Source organism: Anas platyrhynchos, chromosome 2 (assembly GCF_047663525.1).
Source record: "Anas platyrhynchos isolate ZD024472 breed Pekin duck chromosome 2, IASCAAS_PekinDuck_T2T, whole genome shotgun sequence".
NCBI lineage: Eukaryota > Metazoa > Chordata > Aves > Anseriformes > Anatidae > Anas > Anas platyrhynchos.
Window position 1 is genome coordinate 91,654,887 of NC_092588.1, and position 21,557 is coordinate 91,676,443.

Here is a 21,557-nt window from a genome sequence, read left to right on the forward strand (position 1 = left end):
GCTTCTAATCTGAGGACCATGCACGACTGGTGTTCTGTGACTTAATTTTAGGGGGCACGCAAAAGGCAACTAATAAAAACAAGTTTATACATGTTTTGGAGCAGCTGGCATACATTAAGTTTCTAAAGGTCCCTGCAGCCCTTAACTTTTAAGGGTCCAAGTTGAAAATTATTGTGTAAGACTGTGTATACTGCTGATGTAATTGCCCTATTAAAACAGGAGGTAATTTCTGGTAATGTTGTAGTGCAGAAGGACCAGTAGCTATGGAACAGAATTTAGGGAAAAAAAAGGCCAGTACTTGAATGGAAGTCAAAATTGAAGTAGATGAAATTTATTTCCACAAATTTTTCCTAGAAAAAAAATAAGTGCCATTTCTTCATCAAATTGTGTACAATGTATACATATGTTTAATTATCCAATATTTCAAATTCTGTTGTTTTTCCTGTATGAATTACAATCCTTACCTTAATCCTTCTGGATGGACTAATATTTTGAGACATTGCTCATCTGCAGCCTCACAGATGAGCCCAACGGATTTTCTCAGGATAACTCTGAGTCCATAAACAACGTTTTTCAGTATGACTTTAATTGCTGATGCAAGGATATACAAAGTAAACATAAATCTATGTTGCTGAGACTCCAGGTTTTAAAATCTGATATTGTATGGTTATTAGAAACAGCAAAATTTGAATGCCATAAAATATTTAATATGTACAGTTCTTTCCTTCTTAGAAGGTTGTTTCTTATATGGCCTAAAAATGCTTTTCTCCCCAAAAAACATACTTTGTTGCTTGTTGCAGTTGTGCATATATCCTACTCAGAATGATTGAATCATATATATAACAAAACAGTGAGAGGGTAGTTAAAGTTCTTGGAAATTACTAGGTTAATTCCATTAAGGGAATGGGGTTCTATGAGAACCATTACACTTGCTTCATGGATCGCTACAAGTAGATTTCACAACCAGTCTATGTGCCAAAATTAAGATGGAATGAATCAAAAAGAGTGTAGCATCCAGTTAAATATACTGAAGAAATAGCAGTATATACAAAAGATACGCACTGCTTACCCGACACATACTTTAAGGTGCTTAATGATGTTTTAGGGAATGTAGCAACATATACATATACAGAGTGTATACATGTCTAAATGTATATTAGAAACACAATATAGAGCCAGATATATTCCCAGCTCAGTGATTTCTTTAGATTTTCTAACTCGTAAGACCATATTTAAAACATTTCATATAAAATATCTTCAAAAAATAAATGATAACATTTACATAAAAATAGTTCCAGTTTGCTTTTCTGTTTCACTGTTCATGGGTCATGTTCTGCTTTGTTTCATAAGGATGCCATCTGGACTAGTGAGAGTTTAAACAACTGTGCCTGATGAGACAGCTCTGTTACTCGGTCCACCATCTCCTGCAGCGCAGCGGTGTTAGGGTAATGCAAGGCAGCCATCTTTGTAGCCATCACGATGCTCTTCAGCAGTTCACACAACTGGTCGCTGGAGTTCCTCACTCTGTTGCGTATGTCCTGAGCCGTCACTTGCCGTGTGAGCGTGTCTCCAATAAACACAAGTTTGTGAGCACTCAAAATGACGAGTTTGCTGTGGGCAACAAAGATTCGGGGGGGCTGAGAACTGTTGACGCAACTGAAAAAGGCATCGATGGTGTTTAGGAGGTAATTGAAATGAGTCTCATATTGGTCAGAGTAGAATAAAAGCGGCTTTCTGTCATGAGAGGCAGCAGTGCTGTTTGCAATCTGGAGAGCTTGAGGTGGCTTCCATTTCGAAATGTCGTTCTCTACAGGCTTTGTGATCTCTTGCTCCAGCTGTTGAAACTGATTGATCTGAAAGACAAATAAAAAGTTTCTCTTCAAATAATGTTCCTATAAAGAGGTTAAGTATTACAATTATACCTTATGCCTCAGAACAGTAAAACAGGTATCCTAGATTAGTGTCACACTGAATAAAAACTAGTGTACATGTTCTTAACAATATCTTACGTTGGAGAGTGAGGGTAGAGAATGAGGGAGAGCTTTTGTTAACATAAAGCCAAACAGAGTTCAGAAGAAAAAAAAATGTTAAAAACATTCCATTTGCATTCAGAAGCCTACTGAATTTGCAGGCTGTTTCTCATTTAGAATATGCTGAAATCGTAAATGAGGGATGGATCCAACTGGCAATGACAGTTATGCAATCTTTAAAAACCTGCCATTTCTGTGGGGTTTTGAGATGACAAACCTTCAATTCTTGGCTCCTAATTGCTTTTAAAGAAAACAAAAAGAAATGGGAAAATAAAGACAGGCACTTCAGTTTAAGTGCTGATGAAGCAAAAGTTTAATATGCTCAGCATGAAATGCAGAACATGAGGTGTCTTACTGTTGTCCTCCCCACCAAAAGTGGGGGAAACAGGAATGTTCTGAGCTCTTTTGTTTCTTTAATGTAAAATTTGCTGCCATATCACGTGGCAGTAATCTACTGAAGGATTAATGGCGCAATGACAGTCATCAGTTTTATATTGCCCGTTTGTTTTTCTTTAGCTTTAAAGTGATGTTAAGCAGTATTAATGGTATTGTTGTTCACTGAATGTATGTGCAGGCAGCATGTGTATTCAGTGTGGTTCAGTGACTAAGACACTGGATTATGGGTCATGAAAATTGAGTTCTCAGGTTGGCTTTGTGACTGACCCACTATATGACGCTACAGAAGTCTGCTTCTCTTTTGGAGGAGAACTTTTGGAGATAGGGACTGCTTTCTATTACATGTACACAGTGAGCCTGCCACAGTGGTGTGCTGTAATAAAAAAGATAACTGATCTCTTAAACTGAGATAGTTGGAAATTGTTTTCAAGGGAAAGGCTTATTTGTGTCACAAGAGATGTCATTCCAAACACCAAGAGCTGTGGCTTTACTTCCACACAGTTACTGAGTGGCAGCAAGGAAACAAAGTGGGCAGAGATGCTGACTTTCAGAACAGCTAATCTGCAGTAAATACTTGAGCTTTCTTTGGCATAAGCAACGGCTGACATGCCAAGGGCAAGGAAAGTGCTGCAATCCTGATGCTCACCATTTCTCATTTGGATCATGACAGTATGTGTCTTTGTCCTTTGCATTCCTAAATCTGTTCATGGTGGAGCTTGACTGGCACAAATCTGGCTTGGAAAGAAGCTAACCTGGGTTCACTGTCTAGCCAAGACACAGTCCCAGCTATCTGGGACTTCCTAGCTGTGTGTTCTGGCACTCAGGCATGTCTCACTGCCAAGGTGCTAGCAGTTGCACAGTGCTAAGGCAAGGGCCTCTCCTGTTATATTTGACCAGTACTCCATATATGCAAGAATACTACATTTCAGTGTGATTATTGCGCCTCAGCAAACGTACCTGATGGTGTTCTAGCTCCATTTTGCTCTGCTTGATGATATTTTCTTTTTCCAGCAGCTCCTTCTGTTGCCTCTCAAACTCTTCTTTCCCCTGTTTTGCATAATGTAAGAAGACACTGTGTTAAATCAAAACTGTTCCTGAGCTAAATGACAACTTATAGGCCAAATAGCAGGCTTCTTTGTATTGACTTTATCAGTGACAGTAGATCCCTGAGAGCAGGGAGAAGAAAAGGATAGCATAGCTGAAGTAAAAGGCTATTGCTGTTGCCTGTGTGACAGTCTTATTTGAGAGCTAGTAATCACCCTGGTGAAATTACTCCTGAACATGTCTTAGTGTGACAATCTACTTACTATTTTTCTGCATACAGCTTTTGCAAAAAGAAGCACCAACAACTTTTACCTAGTCTTGCACAGAACAAGGTGTTGGGTTTACCTACCTGAAGATGAACATAATCGTAGTCATCCATCCAGCTCTTTTCTAAGCTCTCGCTGGTGGTATTGTGAGGGTGCTGACCTTTACTCAGGAGCGGAGGGAGGGAACCACAGCGATTCTGTGTTTTTTCTCCATGATGTAGCATATGAGGATTGTTATATACGTAGTCAGGAGCGTTCATATTCTCTGGTATGTTCCTGAAATGGGAGCTGCTCAACACCTGTTTGAAGAGCACCTCAGCATTGACGCTGATGGTGGTGGTCAGCTGCTTGGCATCGTCCGGGACTGTCTTTGCCACCATAACAAACCGGTCTAGGTCGTCACACTTGTTCTGCAGTCTGTTGACAGCTAGAACATTCAAAGACCAGTTGTAGCTGTTCAAGTCATGGCTGGTTTGGGTAAGGATCTGGTGAGAGTCCTCCAGCCTTTGCACCTCCCTCTTCATTTTGTTGTAGAGGCTGAACTCAGACAGACAGGAAGCATTGGCTGCCGACCCTTTTGCAAACTGAAGGTATTCCAGCAGTGACTGCTCTACCTTATCCACAGCAGCATGAATTTCATTAATGTGTTTCTCCATATGTCCGTAAGACCGCCAGTCTGCTGTAGTGAAGGCCATGAGGTTATTGACAGCTGTCTCCACCATCTGCTGAAGGTGATAAAGTCTCTCTATAGCAGTGTCTGGATCAAGGATTAGTCTTTTGTCCTGTGCAGTTGATGCTGACAAAGAAGAGTCTTTTGACACTGTTGAAGATGTGGACATGTTACTCCTTGTGCTTCCTGTGCTGGAGAAAGACAACCTATTTATCCCATCAGTCACATCCTGTAAGCCTTTAGTGTCTTGGAAAATTGGTGGTGGCACATCATATACACCTTCTCTTCCTTCTGAGACCAGACTTTCAATGAGTCCTGTCTGTTGTCCTGGGAATGCAATTCCCCTTGGGGTATCATAAACATCTTTCTGAGGTGCAATTTGCTGTCCAAGAAAATGGTTTTGATGGTTCACAGGGATGTCATAAACATTCTGTTTGTGTGTTACTCCATCAGTCAGTAAAAGGCCCTCGGAAGAAAATTTCTTGTTAAGTTCTTTCCCAGCTGCTTTGGTGATAGGAGGAGGAATATCATACACTCCTTCTGGTCTTGCACTGTGCCCCATTGGAGATGAAAAATCCTGCAAATTTTCCCTCAGGCCTGTATCATCTCGGCATGCAGATGGAGGTATAGCATAGATCTGAAACAGAAAGCAAACCATGAGACCTTTGGCTAGAATAGCAAAATAATTTACATCTTCCATATGGCAAATTGAATGTTTGGATGGAAGATCTGCTATTGAATTCCGTGGAGTCAGACATTCTGAGTTTGATGGAGCATCAGTTTTAATATCTCACTTTTTAATCTTTGTCTTGATGCAAATTCTCATGGGCAGCAAAATCCAAGAAGGCCGCATGCTGCCACAACGAAAATCTAGGTCTAATGACCAGTTCACACTCCATAACGTTAAGTTTTGATACAGTGCTTCACGTCATCAGTTTTAACAAAAACCTTAAAAGCTTAAGGAAACCTTTAAAGTACTGAATCTCATTTTCCTTCAGAATCATACGTGAACTCATTTAAACATGATCTTGTGGAAACTCTAGCACTTACCCCTTTGGCAGGTGGTATATCATAGACTCCTAAAGCTTTCGCTTCTCCCATGGGACCTGAATGTGCAGTCCCCTTAGCCAATGTGGGGGGAATATCATATACCTAAAGAAAGAATAAATTGGTTATAGAAGTAAGTTACTTCACAAAAACTCAGGTCAAGTTTTCTTGGTTTCCATGTTTCCTCTCAGACTGAAGATGACCAGAGCTGTGCACCTCTGTTTCATGTGGGACAGCTACTTGGATTTGGCTGGTATTTTGGACAGTTAGGAGGAATTATGCTCTGCTAGGACCCCTTTGGGGAAATGTGTGGATAACAGACTGGAGTGATGAAGTCATGGCTAACTTCCATCCCAAAGGTTAAATCAAGGCCAGTCTATTACAGATGTCTGTTGGGGTGAACAGGGGAGCACTACATTCATGTGACTAGAACTGATGACACCCTCACCAACAGAGATTAGAGGGATGGAGAAATAAGCTTGTGCAAGAACATGCTACTAAACCCTCTGAGATTAAGGCTGCTCCTCAGTATCATGTATCTGCTTTATCAGGTGTAGTGTGGGCTGTCTTACTAGCAGGGAGTAAAACTGTCTGCTGTTTCAAGCAATCCATTTGGTGTTATGTCCTATGGTACAGTGGGTTCTGCGTGTGCTCTAAAGCTAATGTTTGAATGTCTCTTACCCCAGATTTCCCAACAGTTCCATCCACTCAGTGTTAGTCTGTTACGTACTATTGACTGTCAACGTTGTTCCCTAGAGGAGCTACACTATTAAAGAGCCACAGAGAGATGTAGGGCTGTTGAGTTAGAAGTCCTCCAAGCATCCATTCTAGATGCCTGTGGTCTTGGAGATCATGTGCCAAAGGTGTTCCCCAGAGCAAAGATATATTTCAAGTTCAGTGGCATGGTGCAGTAGACATATGGTGAAAACAATTCCCTGTGTGGTAGCTGTTTGTCTGGGAGATAATTTTACCCTTACTGAATGAATTACTGTCAACTTTCCAAAAACAAAGTAAAGGAAAAAAAATGTTCCCAGGCAGCAAGTTTATTCTGTTTAGATATTCTGTTTGATCAAAATACAGAAAACAAATGGGAATTTTGTGTTTGGTGTGCTGCCAAGAGCTTAGTCAACTTCAAATACAACTCTGAAATATTTCTGCACTCTGTGAAAAAGTAATTGCATTTAATTAAAACATGTTTTCTCTCTGAAATGAGAGAACTCATTTTGCTCTTAAACTTCTGGTAGAAATTAATAATCTTTTGTGCCCTTTCAGTGCTGTTGGCAGTTTTATTGGTACTTACCCCTTGGAGAGGGCGAACAGGGGGGATGTCGTAGGTATCCTTCTGGTATTTGGAAGGGAATTCATAAACATAACCTTGGCCTGACCTGACTGGAGTTATTACCTGTGGGTTAGAAGAATAGGAAACTTAAGTCTTTGAAGATTTTGGCATGTACTCTCTGTAAATGCATAGGGTTTTCACTATAAGCATTCTGGTATTATTAACATTCACATTTTAGGTGACAATGTCAGTAACACAAGTCTACATATATTTCTCACGGTTGAACTCAGCAAAGTGACCATCAGTAGCTATAAATGTACGATCTATTTCTTCCAGACCACTTCTGACATGGCTGCTTGTTTATCTCCTATTTGTCAAGCAGTTTCTCTTTCAGAGATATAAGAGAACTTTGTCCCTTCCTCTTGTTGACAGCCAGTTAGCACAGACCACACGATGTGATGGTCATACCACCATCTCACTGAGATCAAGGCTATACACACCTTGCTAATCCTACTGACGTGTTGAGTGTTCCCACTTACTGACAGAGGCTCCAAATACAATGGGAGTCTTCCTCCTTTGTTCATGGAAGTATTTTCTACCTACTCCAGCAGAATGTCCCATGTTACTGTGCCCCACAGGACAACATCCTGAATAACTGAGTGTGAGCTGTGGCTTTGAAAATTCTTTACCTAGAAAAGCTATGCTTAAACCTACCAAAGTGGGGCATTTAATTATGCTGTCTCCATGTGGTTTGTCTATATTAGTGGCTAAGAGATAGGAAATGTTAAGCCATTCTTTAAGTACGCAATATGAGAGCAATCTCTGAAAAAAGCTTAGAATTTACATTTTTGGCATTTTCTAAACCATTAACTGCCACAATGACTTCAAATAAATTTTGGTGAAAAATAAATGCCTTACATCTTGGAAGGCATATGAATGCCAGAATTTCAGTATAGTGTGGTATAAAAGAAATGATATTACCTAACCCCCAGAAGAGCTAACTTTATAGTAGAAATACAGCTTAACCTCTGCCGCTGCTGCTTAGCTCCAACAACAATAAATAGAAATACTGTAACCTGAAGGCATAAAATAACAAATTACATAGGCCCGTATGAGATGTGGTTTTGTGCTCAGCAGGGGAGAATCGTTTACCAGAGTTACTTAACTATCTTTAGAAATGTATGCAAGATGTGAAAGAGAATTTCCAACCACGTGCTCAGTAAAGATCCCACAGCAGTTTTGGCTATAAGAAATCCTCATGTCTTGGCCAAATTTCACTGTGAGTGTTGCCTGGCTGAGGTCTGCAGGGAAACTCCCTGATGTTAACCTGCTACCTCCTCTTTGCTGCATTAACAATGCAGGCTTTTCTTCTTTTTATTTGTTGCATAAATATTGCTCTGTGTAGTCTTTTTTCAGGGCACCATACTGTGAAAAAAACACTGGATTCCATCCCCCTTCCCCCTCCCCCCAGTGACTGTCCTATCACCTATCACTTTCAAATGCAGGTGTGATTCTGCTGTGAGTAGCCCAAGGCAATGAGCCCTGTAGTATGTACACTGTGCTGACTGTGTGTGCCTAAGGTAAGGGAGGAATGTCGTGTTTTTTTTGTTTTGTTTTGTTTTGTTTTGTTTTGTTTTGTTTTTCAGCTGCTTTTCCCTGAATTAGCATCAGAGGACAGGGAAGATGGAACTGGAAGCGATACAATCTCCTCAGTGCTATATCGGTTCACTGTCCATCAGAGAGCTCCTGCTGAAGTGGATGTAGGATTAATAGGATTTAAATACTTATGAGTTTTTAAAAAGGAATCTAAAAATGTAAATTTATTACAGACTGTTTCTTTTCCCCCAGAGTCACCTCCTACACTGTAAAAGAGGTTACAGGCAAAACTCTAAAGACAATTCTCCCTTCAGTTACTGGAAGTTTCCCATAATGGCTCACTCCAGACATCACCCCTCCCAGGCCATTCTCATATACTACTGGGATTATGTTGTTTGCCTGAGAAACTTTTAACTTATGTCAACATTGCTTCCCTGTGCTTTTTCTGACCATGAGGGCTAGAGATCTGACTAGCATACTTTTTTTTTTTTTTCCCCTTAAGTTGGGTGCTGCCAGTCAAATGCCTTCCACCCAAGTTAGGAAGAGAAGGACTTGATCTGAAGCAGTGTTTACTCAGAGGATCCTTCCAGCAGTTCAAAAATCACAGTCACAGCCTTGCTTCAATAATGAGTCACTGGGATTTTAAAAATCATCCTTCAGGAGAACAGAAAATGCAAAGTAAAAATCCAAAGGGCTTCTTGTGTTGCCCATCTCTATGAATACTTTTGCCAGCGTGAACACTGTGGCATCAGGCTGCTTGTTATGCCAGGGCAGTGCTTGACCATGGCAGAGAAAAAAACAGACTGTTGTTGAGATGCAGGCAGAGGCCCCACTCCAGCTCTGGGAGCAGGGAGAAGTGGTGCACCACTGCAGGTCAGCTCTGCTTTACCAGCTGAGTGGTGCCTCGCAGGACAAGGCTGCCAGGCTCCAAATAGATGGGCATCATTCCTCAGGCTGAAATCTTTATAAATCTTTGCTCAGTTGTGATCTATTCCAGAAGCTGAACTCCATCCTAAATCTAGATTAGGAGTAAACTTTGACCAGATCTCCTCCAGGCCTCAGATGTAAGATGCTTCTTCCAGTCCTACCCAAGGAGACAGCACACAGCACCTCAGTAGGAGCTTTCTGGCACCTCAAGTTCTTCAGCATTTGCACAGCAGTAGTATCATTCAGCTGTGGTTATTCTTGTTGCTCATTCTTAGAGACTCTTCCCATTTTTCAGAAAAGGCTGGTATACCAGATGCCATATGAAAGGCTTAAACAAGTACAAGGCCGCTGTTTATTTATGGCTGCAATTTGATCCTAAATAACTACACTAAAGTTAGGCTTGCCAGATGAAGGAAGCCAACTGCACTCATCTTTCTGACACTTTTGCATTCGCATAGACTCGACTAAGCTGAAGTAGTGGTCAAGCAGCATCACTCCTTTATCTGGGAGCTTCTGGCTGTCATCAAAGGCAGCGTGAGGTTAAAACACCCCCTGATTTGGGGGATTCATGACTACAGCCTGTCTACATGACTGACTGTGGACATGAGACCTGACGTGTCTGAAGGCCGTGCTTAGCAGTGCACTCTGTTTAATGTGGCATTTATTTTCCATGTAAAAATGCCTGAGGCTTTTAAGCCTGCTCCTTTTCAGGCTTCTGAAATAGCTATAAGAAAAAACAGAAAATACAGTTCTAAAAAAAGCCCAACAAAACAGCAACACCCAGCAACAACCAAGGTTTGTTGATAATTTAAAAGTCAACTTTGTTCTCCCAGTGACTCAGGTGTATTTTCCTGTATGAAGGATTATTCTCCAGTAACAACACGTTCTGAGTGATTTCATAAAATTCCCCACAAACACTGATAATGCTCTGCACTGAGTACAAGAACATTTCCTGTTGTACCTCTGCTCCTCTTCCCTTCCATCACTTTTTGCTACGTTAAACATGCCTTCTGCTGGGCTTGTTCCTAGTCAATTCAGAACAGAAGCTGCTCATCACCAAAACATACCTTGAGCAAATGTTGTGTAACAGTAATTTAAAAGAATATTCATGCTGCTCAATGAAATGAAAATGTGGAACACTGCTTTTTCTGAATGAGGAAGAGGGAGGTAGCTGGATAGATGAAGAAAGCCACCAAACCTAGTACTTTCCGAAGAAAATTCTGATTTGGGGTATTCACCCACAAATCTATTAAATGAACTTTGTTCTTCTGAATGGAGTGCTCAGCCCTTTCAATGCATTGTTGAACCAGTTTTTATGGTTCTGCATGTTTGCTATCTGTTTAGTTTTGAAGACAGACTTGAAAAGGAAGGAGGTGGCTGCAAAAGAAAAGTTCCTCTTCTCTCACTTGTGGAATGGGGATAGCAGCCCTGTTTGATACTTAAGGATTTATTTTCCAGCAAATGTCACTGATCCTCAGACTACAAGAGGATTCTTTTTCCTTTTACCTCTTCTCTTTTAAGAATGTCTGTGGTTATCTGAGTTTAAATAATCCTGCATTTCAAACCAGCAATTTTCCTTGTTTACACACTGAAGGAAACAGATGGTGTTCCCACAAACTAGTTAGTCCGACATTCTCAAAACATCGTTAACCACTTAATCCATGCAGGGCAACTAACAGGGACCAGGTTTGGCTCCGGTGAAACATGTAATGAGCCTACTTTGAACTTTCAGTACTGAAAAACAAAGACAACTGAACAGAAAGTTTGTTCTTGCTGAATACCACACTCTTCCAAAAGCAATTACTTGCGTCTTCTCCATGCCAATGGCATATTTATGACCATGAAAAAGAGCTCAATGTGCATGTACTTTGCAAAATACCCAGCCTTGTGGTTCATTAAAACTCTCTTCCTTAAACATAAGGAAAAAAGATATTCTGTTTCTTCCAGGATTAAAATGGAAGTTAGGCTAAAACAGAGAACATTCCAAACTAAGGCAGCCGCAAGACAATTCCTGTGCTTCCTGCACATGCACAAAATTGTAGTTTACATTGCTTAAAGAGAACGCAGGGTGAATAAATGTACAGAAGCCGACAGAATTACTCTGGATTTACAGCAATACTGTGGAGGGCAGAATTCAGCCTCTTCCCCTGAACTCCAGTACCTGATATGCAGAATGATGGAAAATACACTTTACTGAGTCTTATAAGGTGAGAAAGCTGAAGCATGGGTATGTTGAACAACTTGCCCCAAATCACTGCTATTTCTCAGTACGGCCTATTAATCCCAAGAACCTTCTGAACTGACCCCTGCTGACTGCTTTTGAAACAGATCGGTGCTTTTAGAGGTGAAGAAGAGGAGGCATATGCATTAGATCTTGTATATGTATTTTTTAAATCTGGAGGAATAGTTGCATTGAAATATGTTTCCTCCCAAGATGCTCTCCTCTTCAGCCCATGGGTAACGCTCAGCAGAGGGCATGAGCTACAGCCAGCATCTGCTGCTAATGTCAGCTGTCAGTCCTGGCTCTGTTAAATCAGCTGTGGCTTGCCCTGGAAGGAGTCCTGTCCTGGAAAAGACCAAGTGGTAGTGCATAAAATGGAGTCATTATAAAGCTTGGACGTAGGAAAAAATAATCAAAATATAATTAAAGGAAAAGTAACATATTTGTACTGTTGTAGGGTATTTCTGTAAGTTTGTTTAATGTAAAACTCTACAGTTATTGAAAATCTGTTCCCAAGGCTCTTAAGTAGATATATAACAGCTACCTGGACTATCTTAGGTTTGTAAGGAAAATGAAACAGCCAAAGGGATATGGGAAAACTGTAAGAGAGTGAGAATTTCTTTTTGGGGGGAAAAGTGGTCCAAAAGTGGTCCCTTCTCTCTTAGACTCTTTGAGCCACTGAACTGTGCTGGATCAGACAGTGAGCGACCTCTCAGCACGTCTTTCTGTTTTGCTTCATGTGCTTAGGAAGCCAGGTGTCTATTTAATTTTTTTTTTATTTTTTTATTGAGGGTGGTGGTTATATGACTAAGTAGAACAGCAAGAAGGTTGTGTTAAGAAGAGTGCTCATAAGATAAGATGAGTATTTGAAAAAACTTGGCTAGCTGGCTGAACTCTGTCCTTTTTACAAAAAAAAAAAAAAAAAAAGTTAGGTGTTTCCTCTCCTGTCTTTTACAAGCTGTATCAAGATTTCCAGTGACTGATAATGCATTTCCTAACAATAATACCTATAAAATCACTCAGGATTGTCTGCTGCAAAAAATGAGCAAAAATATTTGTATGATGCAGTAATCTTATTTGCTATACATGACGATATCCAATGTGTTTTCCAGCTGTCAGTAAATAAAGGTTGTGGTTTCATTATCACATGTGCTAAGTATGCTTGCGCTTACTAATGTTTGTTTTTGTGAGTTGCCATAGGTCTTAGGATAATCAAATCATAACACTTTATTTCAATCTAAATAATGAATAACCACCAGGCCACTATAAAATATTCAGGTAGAGTACTTTCTGTCATCACTGAAATGTTGGGAGAGCTTTTGATCAAGGTTCACAAGCTGAAAGAGGGGGGGAAGCCTGTAGAGGCAGTTCTAATGAACCAGGTTTCGGGCTGCAACTGTGAGCTGATTTCCAGTGCTATGAGGCCAACTGTTTCTAGAGGACAGAAGGAAATTCATAGAAATGACTGCTTTCTCCTTCCCAGGCTGACTGAGTTATTCTGCTAGAAAGAGGCATGGTATCAACACACGTGGTGACACTGCTGCTTTTGTGTAGGCTGTCCTTAACTGGGTGTTCCCTGTTAAATTTGCTGAGAAGTAATATTCAGATGTGTGAAGATAAGGTTGTGTCAAACGCTACCCTGACGCAGAACTGATTTGTTCCTTGACGTTGCATGCATTTTTAAAATGCCTGCTTATTTTCCCCCTATGCTTTATGTCCACTTGTTGTCTGGGACCATTGCTTATGACAATCTGCTTTCCTGCTGTCACTGTATGTGCTCTCAGGGCTGAGGCATGTCCAGATATCATTGACTCACCCAGTGTGTTAAATTAAAAATGCTTTGTTTTGCAGGTTTAGGGCTTTAAAAGGAAACGTTATGATGTGGCTATGAAGTGCCTCACCACTAGACGCCCAGTCTATTTTTTAAAAAAGCAAAATGAAGCAAAACATGATGCTGTAATACAAATAATGAGAAGTAACAAAAATCTGTTATTTTTTTCTTCTTTTGACATCATATTATTTCAACCAGATTTATGCAAGTTCTGGGTCACGATTCTCAAAGATGTAAAATAGAAGGTGTGAAAGTGATTTAAAATAAAAAAAGTGAAATCACATGCTGGCCTTGATCCAAACCATGAACCCATGGAGGGGAAGCGTTTTTTTTTTTTTTTTTGTATTGTTTTGTTTTGTTTTTTAAGTTATAGAGTTACACAGATGACCTAAGCTTCCACTAGCATAGAAAGACAGTGCTGTATTATGTGCAGTGGAATGGTGCTGATTTGTATCAGCTGTAGTTTTGGATTATGGTGTGGAATTTCTGCTTGCTGCTGGTGTTCATGATCAAAAAACCAAACAAGGGTCCATCTTTGCATAGACTGCTGAATGAGCAGTACAAGGTGGAAAAAGGATCAGTACATTTGTCATTAACAAAATTTTACTTTTTTTTTTTCTTCATTTAATGTTGCTTTCTTGACTTGGTCCTGCTCTCACTTGCATCAGCTTGAGGGTTTTCTGCCAGTTTTGTTATGAGCAACATTTCTGCTTGCTTCAGTGGAACAGGCCTAGTGCTGGCTGGCCTTGAATCGCAAGGCTGACTGGGAAGGGGTATTCCTAGCTTCTGATGTCATTCTTCCTTACAAAATGTGATTAAAAAGAAAGAGCCAAATCAATATTTCTGAAGACGTGTCACTTTTGAGGAGAGGAAGAGAAGAACTGCAAAGAGCAGCTCTTTATAGTTAAAAATTATCAGCATTTTCAAGGGAAGTGGAAAAAGTGATACTTGTCCAATATACTTGTGAAGGGTTTTACCAGTGCCATCCCCATGACAATTACTCATTTAAGACAGACTGATTTCATCATTTCTGCGTGTGTTGGCCAGCAGGACTAAAGAGCTGATGTGTTACAGTACTGGCGATAGAAGAATCATGCACTCTAGAGTGCCGAAATAAATGTTTGTGGTGAAAAAAAAACTACCAGAATTATTGTCTGCTCAGTTCTTCTGGTGGAGAAGTATGTGTATTTGCTAAAGCATTATCTGGAAGCCTGTGATCAAATTTCAGCACAAGCTTTGATTAATGAAAAGCCCATGGTAAAACTTGGTACTTCAGTGTTTTGGAAGCAGCTTCCTGCTTTGGCCATCCCAGTCTATTTAGTCTTCCCATTTTAAAAAGGTTCCAACATGAAGAACCATTCAACATGTGCACTTGTTTCCTATGCTGATAATAGCATGATTGTCTGCTCTCAAAAACAGAAGCCTAATGATAGGGCATTTGGAAGATGAGAGGAAATGAAGAACAAAGATGAGAAGAAAAGGTTCTGGGACAGGTAGGGCAGAGAATGGTCTTACTGTTGTGAGTGATAGGAAATCCTGAAGGCTCACAAACAATAAATCAGTTTGGTTCAGTCAAATTATTTGTTTTAATTCTTTTGAGGACTTTCATCTTATTTTTGTTATTTCTTCCTTCCTATATTAAATTTCTAGATTTAATGTTAGAGGAGAATAAAAAGGGGGAGGAGGGGTAAGAAATCTTCATTTGGAAAATGTTTAAGTTGGATGTTTCAATAACTATTTGTTTCCCTTCAAATATTTTATTTCTTTATTTGAGACATTTCTCAGAAATGACTCTTCCCTGTCAACAGTTTCCATTTGGGTAAATTGGCATTTCCAAGTGAGGGGAAAAATGGTTGCAATGTAACACTGCCAGTTTCAATTTCACGTGAGTGTTCTCATGGCTGCACACATGCAGAAGTAGGGGAAGTGTCCCTCAGTCACTTAAGTTGAGAATCATGGTGCTCTGAGAGAAGTAGGCAGAGGAAAGCTTCCAGCAGGAAGAAGTTCAGTGTAATTTGATTTCTAGAGGTTCTTGGGCTTAGAAGCTATATTCTGGTTCTATTTTTATATGGGTTTCTCAAGGCAAGTGTTCAGACAAGTTCTGCTAACTGCTGTTTACTTTTACGTGGCTTGTTTTGGCAAGTTTATGGGAGGTATAGACTCCTCTTAAACAGGTATTAATGCAACAGGCAATTAAGGATGCAGTTAATATAATAATTAGACTAGACCTCAGACAGGTCTGATTGTGTATATAAAAAAAGTTGTGATGATAAGATCCAATAGGAATATGTCAGTGTTCTTTAGGGATTACAGATGTACTGTCTCATGGAAGGTTTTTGTCTCCTAAGAATTTAATTGCATTAATTTCACTTTGATTCCATTTGGATGATCTGTTTTGGTAGAAAGGTTCATTTAAGCTTAGTGTTTTCTAAAGATAAAAACAAACAAACACACACACACAAAATATTAAAACTGCTATTAACAACAACAACAAAAAAATCATAACAGATGTGAAATTATGACAATCTGATGCTAATAAGTTTTCTGCCAAAACAACTGTCTACAAAATCATCCAGCACCTGCAAAGCCTCTAGTTATCAATAGCACTATATTTCCTGACAGTCAAACACCAGTCTACATCCATTCATTTCCCATCTCAGAAACTGCACTTCCTCCTATGATGAGGCTCGCTTTTTAAATGATCAGGTTTGCACTCAAGTTTTTCTAAAATGCTTGACTGCTGTAGTTCTTCGATCTGGGTACTTGCAGGGAAATTTAAATCACCCAAACCTATTGTTTGACTAGTGGGTTTTCAGATGTAACCAAAGATGCAGTTAGGTCTAACCACCAAGGAAGAGACCAAAAGGTTGTTGTTGTTTTTTTTTTTTTTTTTTTTTTTTGTTTTGTTTTGTTTTGTTTTTTCTTATTTATTTATTTAAACTATTTTTATTATTATTTTTAAAGCTAAGGTTTAATCCTGCACTTGTGCCAGTGCAGGCAGATTTGTGTTCCTGGGGAGCTCATCTGTTGAATGAGGTTGCAGGACTGGCCCCTTTTCTGATATTACGAGGAAAAAATGCATGCCTTTGGTCTACAAATAGAACTGATTAAAAAGAGAGCTACACATAGGGAGAAACAAAGAGTAATGGTGAGCTCATATGTTTACTCAGCCTAATAAAATGCAGTCTTTTTCTTAAAATAGCTGTCTACAAATCACATCAGTGACTAAGTACTGCTTACTCTGCCTTATGGATGAGGGTTTCTTCACTCAGTGGTTTTCTGGGAGACTACTGAGGATAGGTTACTGATGAAGCCCATGAAGTTAAATGGCATTTCTCTTATTAATTTCACATGAAGTTACAAGAGAAACACCCAAATCTAAGGATATGTCTGTGTGCTGCTTCTACCATTCAGTTTGCACTTGATTTGAGAGAATTTTATCCTTCAGAGCACACTTCATGAAACAGAGCGCTGAGTGTTGAGGTACGTGTTACAATTCCTGGTGCACTCAGCAAATTTGTTGTGTGTTCAACACTTTAACACTGAAGCAGCAGCTTGTTACAAAGGATACAAATCCCCGAAGTAGAGTTTGTAATGTGAAAGTAAAAGAAAAGATGGACTGCTTGGGCCATTTAAGTAAACTATCACAGGAAGCTGTTACTTGAGGGTAAATGGGGACATTATTCTATTTTGGAATGTAAAAACATTTTTTTATGAAAAAAAGAAAGGGAGCATATGCACTATTTTGTCGCTTGTTGACACAAGTATCTACCATGCTAACCACAGCTCTTCACTATGCTAGGTATATGTATTTTCATACTTCATAAATGTGAAGCTAGGCAAGAAAAAAGATGATAAAGAGAGGGCAGGCTCATTCCTGGAACAAATGTTACATTGCAGTCATTTGTTTCCTCCCCACTAAGACAGTATTTGTTTAATTGGAAGGAAAAACGTCACAATGTGGCTGACTTGCTACTGAAGCCTATGCCAGAACAGTCAGGGTGGTGCTACTTGTGGGGTGGTGGTGCCACTTTCGCGTAGATTGAACCAACTTGACTCTAGTGCAAATAAAGACCATTAGGGAACAAGGTCTGTACTCTCAACCACAGCTTGCCTAAACCTCCTGCTGAAGGCAGTGAACTTGTGAAAAAGCTGGAGATCACAGGATGGTGAGGTGTTAAAGTCTTGATCCATGTCAAGGGCGTGTTTACACTTGGAAATAGGCCAGGGATGTTCACGTGTGAGTATGAGTTCCTTTTGTGTTCTGCTTCATCCCCTTTTAAAAGGTGGGGAAGTCTAAGTGTTTCCTAAGCTGTGGAGTTTTACTTTAAAACAACAACAACAACAAACTGATGTATTCCTAGTTGGCATTAATCTCTATTTGGCTGTTACTCCACGCCTTGTGGGAGTTGTACTTCAGGGCTGATATCCACTGCAAAGCAGTTGCTTCCCTCCTTGAACAGCTGTGGTGCATCCACCTCATATTCTGTTTTGTGCCGATTTCTCTTGATCAGAAGTTCTCCCTCAAGCTACTGGTTCCTACAGAAAGCTTTCAGATGTCATTGTAATCGTTTTCCAACAAGGAAAAATTTCCTTTAAACTTTTGGCCAAAACTATTTGCTGGATGGCAGGGACAGTGGAGCAGGTCAGTTAGGGAAACACTGAACCAGAAAAAAAGAAGACTTAAATTATATCGGTGATGTCCTTTAATCATTATTTTCCACAAGAACTTTAAATTAGAGAAAGCTATGGGTAACCGCAGATGCAGAAGACACTTTGTGCTTTGATGGTGCCTTTCCCAAAGGATGTTCCCCCAGCAGTCTGCACAGAATGAGTTCCCTTATAATCACCCCCACATGTTTTGCAGATGAGATCACTGAGGTGCTGAGACTCCACTCAGGACTATGCAGAACTCTGTGGCAAGGATAAAACCCAGGTTTCCTGAATACCAGATTTGACTGAAGATTCCTTCTCTTTGCTGGTTGCAGTGAAAGTAAGGCTGAGCACAGAAGGGAGGAATAAATCATAAGATACAGCTTTTGTACCTTTATGCTCCTCTGATGCTCTTCACACTTGGAGGTGTAACTGTTTTGTGACTGAACTTGCAGCACAGCTGTAAAAGCTTACTGCTGAGCAAGGCTAATTTTAAACCACCCCTCATTATCTCTGTCATTTGTAGGGTAAGTTTTAGAAGGTGGTATTTTTATTTGACAGAAGAAACTGGTAAAGCTCTGTCGTCAACAACTTGCCTAGCCAGAATCAATTCATCATAATTACCTGCCTCAGGACTCCTTTTTGGTTTGCTTTGCCTCTCTGGCTAACTAGATGTGTTACCTCAACACAGCTTTATAACATGCCTGCTGTTGATTTACTGTTACTTGAGGCTAGACAATTCCTGCCTGACAGCAGTCAGAGCTTTGCCTGTAAAACTTGTATGGCAGCCAAACCACACATTTGCACAAAGAAAACAGGCAAACGTGCATGGAAATGCATAGGATAGGAACTGCTGCTGGACCTACTTAGGATGGTGTTTAGGACACAGCCTTCTTGAGCTACTGCTATGAGAAGGGAGAAGGCATACACATACGATGGGTGTATAGTAATAAACCTTTAACTTCCATAGCCCCACAAAGTCACACAGCTTGCTAACCAGCTCCTTCTGCTGATGGAAGAAAGCAGAATGGCTCACTTAAGTCATTGTGGCAGGTGTCACAACTCTGAGAAAATATATTCATAGATTTGGTAGTCAAGGCAAAGATTCCCAAAATCAAACACTCAAGATTTGTTTTACTGATCCCTAGAGAAGGAAGATTTGGGGACAGGCTGTTTCCCCTGACAAAGGAGGCAAGCACTAAAGTCTTCCCCTTAATTATTTTTTTTTTCTTTCATGAAGGCATTAGCAGGGAGTTGCAGCAGCTGTTTTTGGTGAGCATAGCAGTAAACACTGGTTTGCAAGGTTAGACTGATAAAGAATGGAGTATTTTCTTCTTCACTTTTTTTTTTTTGCCTTAGACTCTTCTGTTACTAATAAACCTACAGTTCTCTCTTGTCTATCATCATTTCAACCCCAAAGCACTCTTCTTAGTCTGAAACAGAGAATTCCAAGGGGCTAAACATGTGTCTGCCTCTAATCAAAGCAAGACACTGGAATGAGGTTTGCCATCCAGCAAGTTTGCCACTAATACTGAATAGTGAAACTCGGGGCTTTTAGGACAAATAAATTCAAAGTTGGGCTTAAAACAATCCCATCCTAAGTAACAAGAATTGGCCAGTGCTAAGTAGGTTGACAGCTACTTGGCTGAGGGTAAACCACTTTATAAATGCACATTTAGTTTATTCTACAGTGGACAGTGTAGCCACTTGTTTTTATGCTGCACAGCTGACTTTTCATAACTTGCAAAGAATTAAATGAAACAAGTTATAAGTCAGCCAAATAAATGGTCTTAGTTTTCTACAGAAGGTGCCTTGAATTCAGAAAAAAGCATATTCAAATTTTCTGAAAAATTTCCAGGCTGAAACTTAGTGAAAACAGATGTTTTAGTGTCTCTGATTTTTGCACCTCAACAAGAAGTTTGCATTTAACTGAAATCTCTGTTTCAATTATTTCGATGTACCTGGGGTTTTATCACACTCCATTCAGTGTTCAAGTTTATGCAGAATGTCCTATTAGTTTCAGTGGAGCTGGAGAAGGCATGCGGGAAGGTTAAGAGATTTTGCATGCAGTTGGAGGGCTTTGCCTTTCAGGTTTGTACTTCTGCCTTTCAGAGTACACACACACACACTCGTTACACTGCGTGAACTATGCTAGTCATCATTTATACAGGCCAGGTTTCCTAAAACCAAAGTAGCTAGTCAGTAAATAGAATTTAATCTGAGCTAACATTCTTCTCAACAGGCTTTGGTGCAGCTCTGCAGTATGGTGCATCTTCTGTGGCCTGAGCCAGCTGGCTGAGGCATCTCCACATGGTTCTGGAAGATACAGACCATACAGACCTACACTAAAATGTGATCTTTTCTTTGCTGTCTGTTCAAGAAGAGGCTTTTTGCCAGGTGTTTGCTCACTACCTGGGAAGGTGCCTGAATGTTATCGTGGATAGGTAAACTACACTGCCCCAGAAAATGTTTAACTGTATCTAGCCTGTAGGCACAGGAGAAAAGGAGATAGAAGATGTGAGATTACCCAAGAAAACCCACATGATTGCTCCAACAAAGATCCTACTTCTACTTATGCAGCAAGTGCAGTTTATCTTCCTGCTCATTTTATCTTTTTGCATGCCCTACAAAGCATAATTATGGAAAAGCTGAGCAAACAAACCTCTCCTATAATTTGACTTGGAATGATTTCACATATCTTTTGCTCTTGCACAGAACGAAATAAGTCCATTTATACCTATCAATGAAAATGAAATTATAACAAGGAAATAAAATCATGAGAAGAACTCTTCTAAAGGCCTGATATGAAAAAATGTGAATTTAGCGTCTAAAAACAAACAAACAAACAAACAGAACAACTCAAAACAGACTGTCTTGCCAATATAAATCATGAGATGAAAGTTTGAACTAGTCAGGAACTTCCTGACAGAAACACCATCTGCTCATATAACTTGGATATAAATACCATGCTTTATGCTCTCAAGGTAAGGAAGATGCTAACTGCCAGAGCTGCTGAGCAGGAAATTGAAGGGCTGCAGGGCAACTTCTTTTTGGCTTGGCAATTAGCAGTCTGGAAGGCCAGGAGAATCTCCTCCCTCACTTGTACACACTTTCCCTAATCTTTTCAGTCACCAAGACCCTGCTGCCACATGCAAAGGTGGTACTGTGCACCATTTCACCCGCAAATGTAAAATGAGGCAATGATAAGAGATAAGAAGAGCCTGAGACGGACAACAGGAAGAGGGGGGGATTCACATAATGCACTGTTGCTCATTCTCACTGGAGACTTCGGAGCTCTGCAGCTTTGGAGATCCCACCTTCAATCAATAAATCTGCATAATCATCAGGTGCATTCTTAGAAACTTTAGGTTCATTATTAACCCCTTGTTATCATCATCCTCTTGCTCCTTCACTCTTCCAAGTATCTCTTGTCTCATCAATCATTGCCCTCTTTGTAGTTTAGAACCACTGAGGCAATACATATTTAATTAAACAAAAATTATTTGGGCAGATGATGTAACTGATCATTAACTTGTGGGAGAGTTAATCTCACTGCAGCAGCTATCTTTTGAGCATATAATGCAAAAATGCCGTAGG

The 21,557-nt window shown here is 40.0% G+C and overlaps 1 protein-coding gene across 2 annotated transcripts in view; it reads right to left on the reverse strand.

The window, feature by feature from the left end:
* Positions 1-309: 309 nt before the first annotated feature.
* The window catches only part of NEDD9 (neural precursor cell expressed, developmentally down-regulated 9), a 95,370-nt gene continuing 74,122 nt past the window's right edge, over positions 310-21,557 (reverse strand). For both annotated transcript variants that reach the window (XM_005016946.6, XM_027451572.3), the window contains 5 exons: positions 6,754-6,855; positions 5,457-5,558; positions 3,820-5,043; positions 3,384-3,473; positions 310-1,853 (listed from right to left, as the gene is read on the reverse strand). In XM_005016946.6, the coding sequence (XP_005017003.1) occupies positions 1,344-1,853; positions 3,384-3,473; positions 3,820-5,043; positions 5,457-5,558; positions 6,754-6,855 (2,028 nt within the window). In that variant the 3' untranslated portion in view covers positions 310-1,343. The remainder of the gene's footprint in view (positions 1,854-3,383; positions 3,474-3,819; positions 5,044-5,456; positions 5,559-6,753; positions 6,856-21,557) is intronic.